The sequence below is a fragment of the Aulonocara sp. 'chitande type north' Nkhata Bay genome, linkage group LG7, assembly GCF_057382095.1.
Source record: "Aulonocara sp. 'chitande type north' Nkhata Bay isolate Kocher_YH1m ecotype deep benthic linkage group LG7, A_spYH_male_GT1.1, whole genome shotgun sequence".
NCBI lineage: Eukaryota > Metazoa > Chordata > Actinopteri > Cichliformes > Cichlidae > Aulonocara > Aulonocara sp. 'chitande type north' Nkhata Bay.
The window spans coordinates 10,397,527-10,410,319 of NC_141350.1; the positions used below are offsets into that span (position 1 = coordinate 10,397,527).

Consider the following 12,793-nt stretch of genomic DNA (forward strand, 5'->3'; position numbering starts at 1 on the left):
CCATCAACTTAACTCTGCAGGAGCTTCCAACTCTGAAGTAGACTTCCTGTTTCCCCTCACTTTTTTCAAGCTTTCCTCTTCCCTCCATAACTGATGTATCTAATCTTATTATAAAATCTAAATCATCCACCTGTCACCTTGACCCTCTTCCCACTGTGTTAGTTAAAGCCTGTCTTCCCTCATTAGCTCCTCTCATAACCAGTATTATACATTCCTCCCTTAACACTGGAATCGTTCCTTCATCTCTGAAAAAGGCTTCTTTTATTCCAACTCTCAAAAAGCCTGGTGCAGACCCCCATAACTTTGATAATCTTTGCCCTATATCAAATCTACCCTTTATTTCAAAAATTCTTGAAAAAATTGTCACCTCCCAGTTCACTTACACCTCAATAAACATAATCTCTATGAACAATTTCAATCTGGTTTCCGCCCCAGTCATAGCACAGAAACTGCTTTGTTGAGGATTATCAATGACCTTCTGATGGCAGCTGATTCTGGTCTCCTATCCACCCTCATCCTTCTTGATCTTAGTGCGGCGCTTGATACCATTTCTCACAATATCCTCCTGAACCGGCTAGCATCCATTGGCATTAGTCATACGGCCCTTGCCTGGTTCACCTCCTATCTCTCAGACAGCACTCAGTTTATCCAATTTAAATTCCATTCTTCAAGTCTCCATCCTGTTTCTGCTGGTGTGCCCCAGGGTTCAGTATTGGGGCCTCTTTTATTCATTATTTACATGCTCCCTCTTGGTCATATATTCCGAAAATATCATATAAATTTTCACTGTTATGCCGATGACACCCAGCTCTATATTTCTTCTAAACCCAATTCATCCCTCCCACCTACCTCCCTCTCAAACTGTCTTATCGAGATTAGATCCTGGTTCTCCTCCAATTTTCTTAAACTAAACAGTAATAAAACAGACGTTTTACTTGTTGGTACAGCCTCTATCTTATCCAAATGCCACAGTTTTTCCATTGACATTGAAAGTTCTCCCACCCTTTCCTCCCCTCAGGTTAAGAGTTTGGGTGTCATACTTGATAATACTCTTTCATTCCAGTCCCACATTAATTACATAACCTGGTCTGCATATTTCCACTTACGCCCCTTCCTTACTCCCCATGCTGCTGCCATCCTTGTCCATAGTCTTATTACGTCCCGCATTGATTACTGCAATTCCCTCTTATTTGGTCTCCCTAAAAGGTCCCTTCATAAACTCCAACTTCTTCAAAATTCCACAGCTCGGGTCATAACGCGTACTCCTTCAAGAGCTCATATTAGGCCAGTTCTTCAGCAGCTTCACTGGTTGCCCATAGAAGTCAGGATAAACTTTAAAATCTTACTTCTCACGTTCAAATGTATCCATAAATCTGCTCCTTCCTATTTGTGTGACCTGCTCCATATCACCACTGTTTCCCGCCCTCCGATCCTCATCTGCTATTCATCTTACTGTTCCGTCCGCACGTCTTACCACTATGGGGAACAGAGCCTTCAGTCGCTCTGCTCCTCGACTCTGGAACTCTCTTCCTCCAGCCATAAGAAATATAAACTCTCTTCCCACATTTAATTCACAGCTCAAAACACATCTGTTCAAACTGGCTTATTCGCTTTAGTGCTGATTTTATCTGTTGTCAAGTTCTGCTTTGCAATTTTAACTTATTTTATGACTATTGCTTCTTTTATTAATTTTGTTCTTTTGTAAGGTGATCTTGGGTTTTTGAAAGGCGCCCTCAAATAAAATGTATTATTATTATTATTATTATTATTATTATTATTGTTAATATGCTGTGTTGTGACATACAGCAGACCAGCTTGCTAAGGTGTTCTTGAAGATCAAGTTGCTTTAACAGCAACCTTCATCTTGTATACATTCTCAGGTCAGGTGTTTCTCATCTTCCTCTTGACAATACCCTACAGATTTTTAATGAGGTTCAGGTCAGGTGAGGTGGCTGACCAATCAAGGACAGTGACAAGATAGTCAGCGAATTATTTGTTAGTAGTTTTGGCACTGTGTGCATGAGCTAAATCCTGCTGAAAATGGAAATATCTTTCTCCTTAGCCAAGATAAGACGATTCTGACATTGTCTCTGAGTATTGATTGTTTGGTATGATTGATAATAGAAATTAGATAGTTGTAGACCCTTTCCTGAAGCTGTTTGTGTGTAGTGGTTCTTGAAGTTAAGTGCTGTGCAAAACTCTAGAGCGAGCCCTCATTTCTCTTTATTTTATTTCCTTCTTGTAATTTTAAAGTAGTAGAGCAAGAGTTCCTCAAGCTTTGTGAAGGTCTTTCAAGGATTTTCTTTGGATATTAGATATTGACTAAATTTTCCCATTTTCAATACAGTCCTTGTACCTAGCAATTATGAATGGAATGCTTTTGCTTGTTTGTTAAGCCACTTAACACTGGCCTATGACTCAATCAAGCATAAAAAGGCACCTAACTCAATGAATGAACTAGTGTCATATACATACACATAACAGACAAGTTAGCCAAGAACCAATTTTAAATTATATATTTAGGCACGTTTGTTACCAGCAGCACATCGCAAAATTATATAATTTCTTCTGAAATTAAATCAATGAAAAGTCCAAAAATAACACAGTTTCAAAGGCATAAAATAGTTAATACAAGTTTTAGATACTTTATTTATAACTAGCTATAGTTATAAATTCCTATAGTTATAAATTGTTATAGAAATAGATTCCCAAAGAGCTACTAGCTGAAAACTCTCCATTTCTTAACATGTTGTACAGAGTTTACTTAAAATTTTGCAGAAATTTGACAAGTGGAGAAAAAAGAAAATGTGTCAGGACTAAAGAAAACCATCAATAGGATGTCTGTGAAGGTTCTCAGTCATCCAGGTCATCGTTGTTTAATGTAGACTGTTCCTTGCTACACTGTACAGCACTGTTGCTGTACAGTGTAGCGAGGAACACTGCTGTACAGTGGAGCAGGGAATGCTCAGACCTCTACATTGGAGAGAGCAAACAGCCACTTCATAAACGCATGGCACAACATAGAAGAGCCACCTCGACGGGACAAGACTCTGCATCTAAAGTACAAAGGTCACTCCATCGAGGACACCAATGTTCACATTTTGGACAGAGAAGACAGATGGTTGGCTGATTGTGGCCTACACCCATTTTCACACCTTGGTGATTAGGTAGAGGATCATTAGGGGGTCCATTGTCCCTCTTGGGGGACTCCCATAGGGCTTAAATCTGGGACTCTCCATCATTTGACCTTAGAACTGAAGAAGCTTCTCAGATGAGAGGTGAAACGTTTTCAAGCAACTTAAAGAATTCGAGACGCTTTTCTTTCCAAGCTCCTTAGACCATCAATAAGATATGAGTAGTATCTGACAGTCATGTTCTTGAGAAATAGGAAAAAAATCAAGAAAACACCTGACACTGGTCCTTAAGTTGATCCATGTACTATTCAGTGGATCTTGAAATGGTCTCAGTAGAAGGGTAGCTGTAAATGAGTTAATCTTAAGGAAGGAAAACAAGGAAGTATGCCAAACTACTCCAGAAAATCAGTGGCAAAACCAAATTTTAGTTCAAATCATCATCAGTACATACAAAGGATGTCAGAAGAGAAGTACAACAGTGAGTACTGTGTCTACAGGTATCTGTAGAACACGCTGGACACTCTGTCGTGTTTTGGGGCTGCATTTCAGCCTCTGGCACATAGAAATCTACCATCAGATTTTCCACCAAGCAATACCAACTCGAAAATGGCTGATTGGCAACAGCTTCATTTTCAGCATGAAAATGATCTCAAATATACTGCCTAAAGCATACCTGGATAGAAAAACACAGTGGAAGACTGTTAGTCATAGATTGGTCACTTGAGAATCTAGCATTTAACATTACTGAAACAGTGTGTGATCATCTTGGGATAAAATGGAATAAAAGGCAACCAACATCCAAAGAAGAGGCTGAACGTCCTTCAGAAAGACTGGAAAACTATTGCTGAAGACTACTTAAAGAAATTACAAGAAAACCTGCCTAATAGATTTCAAGCTGTGTTGGTGAATAAAGGTGGTCATACCAAAGACCGACTTCCATGCTTGTCAGAATTATACAAACACGATTTTTGCATTCTACATTGCATTTCCATGTAGTTTTGCAACAGCTTCAGTAAACAGCTGAACATATCTCACATTTTCATAGCAAAATATAAAGAAATGAGGGGTGGCTCAAGATTTGTTCACAGTATTGTACTAACATGTTACTTCATTCTATGCAAAGCTCTTCAGAGTTCTTCAATCGATTGGTCTTAACAGTCCTCTCAAGGCTGCACTTATACATGTTGCTTGTGCACCTCTTCCTACCACACTTTTTCCTTCCAGTCAAATTTCCATGAATATTCTATGATACAGCACTCTGCAAACAGGCAGCCGTTTCAGCAATGATCTTCTGTGGCTTACTCTCCTTGTAGAGGGTGTCGAAGATCACCACCTGAACAGCAGTCAAGTCAGCAGTCTTCCCCGTGACTGAGGTTGCGTGCACTGAATTAGACTGAGGCATACACGGTATTTATACTGTTTGAGTAGAAGTTTTAATCTCAAACTGAAATATTTGAATAATGTGAGACACTGATTTTTGTATTTTTGTGAGCTATGAGCTGTGATTGTCAAAATGAAAACAAAAAGGCTTGAAATATTTAAATGTGCATTAAATATTACCTTTTTTAATTAAATGACAAAATGCATTTTTTATGATATTCTGAACTTTTAAGATGCATTGATAGATGCAAATGAATAACCATTCAACTCCTGGCCATTTGCCCTCATTGTCTCATGATATCAATTAAAACTACACTGCATTAATATTTTTAATTACATATGTATTAATTCTGTAAGTGTAGTGTATAGCAAAAGTATCCAACCAAAGAAAACTGCTTGAAATTTGTAGTATCAAATAAAAGAACATTTGCATTGAAGCAAAATTACGAGAAAGCATAAAATAGATCACATTAAGACTAAATTAAACCACTACTTACATTAGAGTCTGGAGGGCTGAAGCCACACAAGCTGCACACATCCATTTTACACTGTGTACAGGTTTTATGGTTAGCTGGTTCTTTTGTAAGTTGTGTTGTTTTACACACTGGGCAAAGCTTTGCTACTGCTGTTGACCCTGATCTTGCTTTGGCTGTTCCAGGTGATGACGACCCTGCTTGTGTCATGCCAGTTGGACCAGGTCCCTTACTCCCTTGCTTATCAGAGGACTGCTGTTGGGATGTGGCCCTGATGCCTTTCTGCTCTGGTCCTGCCTTAGACAAGTCATGCTGTTGCTGCCCAATTTTTGGTGATGCCTGCTGTTGTTTTCCAACCTCAGACCCAACCTTTGTTGACCCTTGTGCACCAGTCTTAGTGGGGTTTTGTTGCTGCATCCTTGTCTGTTGTTGAGCTCCAGGTTTAGGAGAACTTTGCTGTATAGGTTGGTTTTTGGGGGGTTCTCCTTTAGGCTGGACTTCAGGTTGAGCCCCTGTCTTTGAAGTTGTTTGTTGCCCAGCAGGTTTGTTTGAGGGGCCAGTTTGTCCATTTCCATGTAGCTGTGGTGAACCTTGCTTGGGAGGTTGTTGGGTCTTTTGCATAGGGGGAGATTGGCCTGGTTTATGGGGATGCGGTTGCTGTTGATGGTCTTTTCCAGAGCCTGCTGTTGGCTTCTGTTCTCCAGATTGCTTTTGCCCCTGCTGGGGAGGTGATTTTTTATCCCCCTCACCATCATCTCCAAACAAACCAAACTTATTTACAGCAGAGGACACGGCATTGAGGGGGTTTGCCCCACTAAGGAATTTAGAGGAGAACATTGTTGGGTCTTCCTCGTCCTCCCCCTCTTCCTCCTTGCAGGAGCTGGAATCTACAGGACTGTCAGAGTCAGAGCAGGAACTGTCTCCACTTTGACCCGGCTCTCCCACAGATGCCTGAGGGGGGGCTGGACCGGTGGAGAGGGCATCTACAGCCCCACTCCTGCTGCTGCTGCTACTGCTGCTGCTCCCTGGGCTCTCCTCTGGCTCAGCATCTACGTCAGACTTCCTACATACATGACAGACAAAGAGAGGATGTGTGAGGTGACAGAAACAAGGGAGGGATAATGAAAGAGAGTAACATTTGCGGACCACAAGTATGTAGAAGAAGGGATAACGTAGTTTCACCCATCCACTCAACATTAACATAAAGTTGGCTTAATCTAATAACTCAACTTTGAAGACCATCAATGCATTACACAATATGTACTTAACTCGATTTAGACAAGTGTATCCTTATCTGAACCTATTAACTGCATGGTTTTCAATAGAGAAATTTTCATATAAATATTCTGTAAGAATCTGTTTATTAGACACACCGGTGTTTGATAAATTATATTTATTTCCATTCTGGTTAGAACTATTATTATTTGTCATTAAAGCCATTAAAGATTCATTCTCTTTGATTTACTCCACACCGACTGTTGCTTTCAGTACCATGGACGGGACCAGAACCGCTCTGCTGCTTGCAGCCTATACAAATCAGAGAGATCCTTGTCAGCCAGTTAAAGCCTACGATACAGCCTAATGTGCAATACAGGAGGGGGATGTTGCTCTCAATTGACCGGGCTACTACAAATCCTATTCAAATGACTATTGAAGGTGGACTCGCGGGTCCAGAACACCATTTTTTTTCACGGTGACAGAATTCGATTTTCATTATCCGAATGGCACCGATTGTCACGGAGTGAAAAATGTCACGCAAGACGTGTTTTACAGCAGCCAGACGAGTAAACACAGGAAATCTAGCGCTTTCACTGGAGAAACTGCAGGCACATCCGGGTAGCGGCCCAGCAAATAATGCATGGGAAGTAAATACTGATAGTTTCTTGGACAAAAGCAACATCAAGGACAATACAAGTCTGTGATGACCAATTATCTTTCTAAATAGGCAATTACAGCTGCGTTCGGCGTTTACTACGCAATGCTCACTTGCAGCTCAGGTTCACTCATACGCGGTGGATCTGACGTATCCACGGCGCTTTACCGATATGAAAAGGCATCATGCATAACCACCAACCATTCTAAACAACATCTTAGTCCGCAGAGGGTACGAGGTGATAACAGCCCAAGCCCACGGGTGAGCGAAAAAATGGAAAACACATTCTCACCTTTTTCTTGTGTCCTTGACCAGGTATCTTAACGAATATTTTTTATACTTAATGTGTAGTATACTGTTCTAGATTATTGTAAACCAGCGTAAAACTGTGACGAAACCCAGTAACAGCTCTGTCATCCCTGTGATTTCCCGAAATACCATCTGTTATCCACTCTGCGCCCCCCGCTCACCTCCTCCCATCCTGCATGCAACCAAGCATCCTTCACCCTCCACGGTCACAATGTCAAACACTGAAGCGCAGAATTCAAGAGAAACCGAAGAGAAACAGTACCTTCATCAACAGCTGATCTGTCTCCCCATCCTGCCCAACCTTCCTGAGATATCCCCTATCCGTGTCTGTCTGGTCGCCGGGGGATAGAGAGCACAGGGCAGCGGATAGAGAGCGATCAGCATCCACTCCGCCTCCCACTTTTGCGCGCATGCGCCACATCTGACAGGTGATCACAATATATATCACGCACGGAAATTGAAATTAAAGGGGACAAGCGATTTATTTCCCCTGGAGTCACGTGTGATCAGACCTGAAAATTTACCCTTATGCTGAACGTCTTCTCAGTGGCCGCTGACAGATTTGATATGTCATTGCTGTGATCGTGAGTTGCAGTATAGCTGGATAATAATAATAATAAAAAAAAGAGCAGCACTGGATAATTTCACATCACTTTAAATGTTATACCCGATTAATTGCATTTTCTAGACAAATGACGCTCCCCTGTCACGTTCACTTATTTCTCTTGTTCCTGAAAGCACAGTGGATTTAAATCAACACTGAGCACAAGAAAGGCAAATAATGCCTCATCTGCTTTATGTATGTGCTAGGTCCTCTTTTGGATTTGCAGTGTGAGCATGCCCGAGCACCATTAAGAAAGTGAGCAAGCTATGACCCTCTGTTGTCTGAAAGACAGAATGAGAGCGCTTTCCCCGGCTTATATATTGTAAAGTTCAGCTTTAGACTCTGTCTTAGAAGAAATTAGTTCATCTGACCTGCCTCTAAGTTTTCTTCTTATAGTGCTCTCTGTCAATTTAGTTAAGGTAAATGTTCCAACCAGCCTTGGTTCCGGATCTCTTCCACAGTAATAATGGGCTAGATATAATCCACACAGCCTCCATTATAGAGTATCAGTTCATTTAGTTTCATTAACAAATAAACATGCTTAGTGAAGCAAAATGCATGAGTAACTCTGTGCACAAGCAGCTCGTGTTGTTTTATTTAGCTCATACAAAAGAAATTCACACCAACTGCCACTGTATATCAGTTCTTCCATGGTTCAGACCTGGACACCTGTCAAGATTTTGACTGCATAATCTCGTTTTTTCCCCTTGTACTAACTTTCTTATCTCTGTCACAACTGAAAGAGCAGATGTGAGGAGAAGAGACAATTTGGACAATCATATCTGGTCCTGCTTTGGAAAACTTTTCCAGTTCAAGGAGGTTGCATATCATGATCACAGCTTTTGGCAGCTCTGCAGAATTTATAATTATATTCGAAACAGATAACCATGTAAATGCAAAAATGTGTATACTACTAAAATATTCAAATATGTAGTTTTCTTCCTGGTGAACTGATGATATGGAATATATCACAAAGTTTAGCAAAACTTTTGCTCTATTATTTATCACTTCTGTAGCATCCTGCTACCATAAAAGAGGAAATTCACCCTCAGCGATTACTCACCACCACAGTTCATCATTTTTGAGCACTAATATAGATCCACCATGGCATGCATGTTTACTCAGTCGTACAGTCAATAATTTCCTACTCAGTGTCTGGTAAGCCTGAGGAAGCTCTGTGGGAAGGATAGAGAGCAAGTGTTGTGTGGGCGTGTGGAAGAGTTACGTCATGTGTGATGTGTGAGCAGCAGAATCGCTATGATCTCTCTTTGGAAAGCGCCAAATCTGGCTTCACTGCAGACATGTACACATACACAAACAGATACGCACACAGGAAACATGTAGCACAATCTCCATCTGGGGATATAGGCTGTAACTTTTCCGTGTCCTCCTACCTGGGCTGAAAATCCATTAAGTAATCTCAAAACTGCTTATCTCTACCTCATCCTCACAATCTGCCGCTTCCTTCTGTTTCCTCTTTTTGTTTTTGTAAAGTTTTAGAACAGAAAAAGAGTAGAACTAAAATTATGTTAATGCACACTAATACCTTTATGTGCCATTAGGTAATGTCTTAGGTCATTGTTGTATCGTGAGCTTTAGGTTTCATATTTTCTTCTGACAATGATTACGAGATAAATAATATGATTAGCTTTGATATTTAAAGCACATTACAGTAAACAGGCTGTCTATAATTTAGTGTTTATCATTAAACAGTTTACACTCTTCCTCACAACAGATTTGTTTGTCAGTCAATATTATGTAAGACAGCAGGAAATCACCAGATGTGGGACGAGCATGTTCTTTTCTTTTGTTTCCTCCCTACTTGTCAGTTTAAATACAATAACCAAAATCTCCACTGTCACCATCCTTTTTTCCCCCACATACTCTTTGATAAGGGCAGACCAGACTTTGCTCTCACACAACTAAGACATCGCAGATTTTTAACTGCATCACTCACATGTTTACCAGCTGACCTCAAAGTGAATTAGAGTCTGTCACGTGTATCCAGGAACGAAACAAAAACCAAGTTGCTGATGGGAAGCTTTGAAAGCTCACTTCTTTTCAGTGGCTTCACATGTATAGAAAGTACAACCCCAATTACTAACAAGTTGGGACATAAAATTTAAATAAAAAACACAATGCAATGATTTGCAAATCTCATAAACCTATGTTTTATTCGCAGCAGAATGTGGAAAGCATATCTAATGTTTAAGCTGAGAAAATGTAACATTTTAAGAAAAAATAAGGTGACTTTAATGATGATATGGTGATGACAACACAGCTTAAAAAAAGTTGAAAATGCATGTTTACCACTGTAACATCTATCTTAACAACAATCCTGGGAAACATCTGGGAACTGAGGAGACCAATTCCAGGACTGTCCCATTCTTGTCTGATATAGAATCCCAGTCCTCAACAGTCCTGGGTCTTTTTTTTTTTTAAAATCAAATAGGTGAACGGTCTAGACTGTAGGCAGATTGGTTCAGCACCGAGACTCTTCTAGCACAAACCACACTGTTACAATAGTTGGCAGTAAGCAGTTTACCATTTTCTTGTTGAAAGGCTTTCACTGAAAAAAGATTCTGCCTGGATGGGAGCACATGTTGATTTAAAACCTGTATATACCTTTCAGCTTTGCTGCTGCCTTTCCAGCTGTGCAAGCTGCCGATTTAATAGGCATTAAGTCGCTCCCACATCATCAGAGACGCAGGCTTTTGAATGAGCACTGATAACAAGTCAGATGGTCCCTCTCCTCTTTAGTCCAAAGGATGCAACATCCATGTTTTCCAAAATGAAAATTAGTCTGACCAAAGAAACATTTTCCACTGTTTTCAATCTTAAATGAACTTTTGACCCGAAAACACAGCCGTGTTTCTGAATCTTGTTCACATATTGGTTCTTCTTTGCATGATAGAGCTTTAACCTTTGTTTGTGGATGCCATGGTGAACTGTGTTCACAAACACAGAAGTGTTCTTAGGCCCAAGCCCGTTTCTATGACAGAATCATGCCTGGTTTTAATGCAGCGCTGCCAAAGATCACAGGCATTCAATACCGATTTCTCCAATTTGTCATTTGATGATATGAAGTACTGTAAATGATGAGAAGACAATTTTATGTTGAGGAACATTATCCTGAAATTGTTCCACAATGTAGCTTTTTGTCCATTTTTACAAACCTCTTATGCGGTTTTTATATCCAGCTACGTTACTGACCTGTAGCCAATTAACCTATTTGGGATGTTTTGTTTTGTTTTTTTGCTAAATGTTCCTCCAGGTGTTTTTTTGTTTTTTGTTTTTTTGGTACCACTTACTTTTCCAGATTTTAGTTTTCCCACGTTAATGCCATCACATTCAAAATGAGGTGATAGTTTTTTGTGAAATATGAAGATTTTGTAGTTTAAACATTTGATATGTTTTCTATTTTGTATTGTGAATAAAATATGTTTTATATGGCAGTTTGAACTTCAGACCTGCTTGCACGGGGACAGAAGAGCTTCTTGCTACTTTGCTTATCTGTAACTAGCCCAGTAATAAAAACCATAAATGTGTCTTTTATAGGAATTTTAAATAAGAAAATAAACATGATGGCGTGACTAAGAAGAGTTGACCAAACACATCTGTAGTTCTCGCTCATGTAGTAACGCTCTTGTATTCTACACTTGTATTCTTCTCTCCACAGTTGATACCAACACCCACACACCCGTCCCTATTTCTCTCTCACTGTTTCTCTATCAGGCTGTGTACACAAACAAACTCAAACAGATTTGAGAGGCAGTACTTATCTCTCTCTCATTTTAATTAAGCAGACACTGTGGAGCATTATGCTGCCTAGCAGTTTCTAACTTCCCTAGCTGCAATTCTCACATATGAGACTACTACTTCCGCAACAAGAACAACAGTCAAACATTCACTTTTTTTGATAATGTTGGAATAAGTTTACAAAAACACACACCTCTGACGTTGACCCTTGAGGAATTCAAAGCAGTTTTTTCCCGGCATGGTTTTCTTGGGAGCAGAGCCGGAGCAAGGTGGAGTGGTAACCTGCATCGAGGTGTATTGCTGTCCTCTGTAGGTCTCTAGGTCTCTGTGCCTGAGTATCTGGCAGGTTCACAATGTAATCTATACAGTAACCTGATCACACACACTTTGCCAGCATCATTAAATTTACATATCTGCCCCTGGGAGGGGAAAATATGGACTTGCAATAATACTCTCTGAACAGAACCGAAACACATGTGGAAAGAGCAAAAATCACTAATATAATATTAACAGCAGATGAAGGTGTTTACAGGTTCTGTATTTCAGGAATCTAGTTCTGTGTGTAATTCGATCTAATGCAGGCTGTTATTCGTTGCAACATGTTATTAATTGCCAGAATATAGATCCTTACATCCCTGAAGGGACTGGCTCAACAGTGGACAGGAAAAATACACAAAAATTGCACACTCTGTCATGAGTTGTTTTTCCTGTTGAATGCGTTGTTTACAGTTCGACTCAAGTACAAACTGTGTCACACATAAAATATGTTCCAAACAATGCAACTGACTGACCGTTAACTTGATTGTGTTCGAATGTACATGAGACACAGGTAGAGATTAGATTAGATAGAACTTTATTAATCCCTCGGGTGGGTTCCTCTGGGAAATTCGATTTCCAAAAAAGCACAGCACCGACAGAAGTTACAGAGTTATACACACACACATATATATAAATACAGAGACAATATAAATAAAATATACGAAGGGGATAAATAGAATAAATAGGAATAAAAATAAAAATAAAAAGTTAAAAAATAAAGAGTTACCAAGCACTGGCAGTCTGATGTGTGTCACTTGGGAGAATGGTTTGTGCTTTGTGCCTTCCTCACTCAGCATTGTGCTAGAACACTGAGCAAGCCTCTAAAGCCACCCAGTCCTTTTTCCTGATGAGTGACCACTGCTATCTCCCGTACTAAAAATACTCTTAAAGAGACAGCACCGACAAGACATCTGTATGGGCTTATCACTGCCCCTACTACTCT

The 12,793-nt window shown here is 40.0% G+C and overlaps 1 protein-coding gene across 4 annotated transcripts in view; it reads right to left on the reverse strand.

Annotated features, from left to right (window-relative positions):
* Positions 1-7,563, reverse strand: part of pclob (piccolo presynaptic cytomatrix protein b) — a 61,291-nt gene extending 53,728 nt beyond the window's left edge. For all 4 annotated transcript variants that reach the window (XM_086298494.1, XM_086298493.1, XM_086298492.1 and 1 more), the window contains exons 1-2: positions 7,432-7,563; positions 5,012-6,050 (exon numbers count right to left, since the gene is read on the reverse strand). In XM_086298494.1, coding sequence (XP_086154620.1) covers positions 5,012-5,824 — 813 coding nt within the window. In that variant the 5' untranslated portion in view covers positions 5,825-6,050; positions 7,432-7,563. The remainder of the gene's footprint in view (positions 1-5,011; positions 6,051-7,431) is intronic.
* Positions 7,564-12,793: the final 5,230 nt, after the last annotated feature.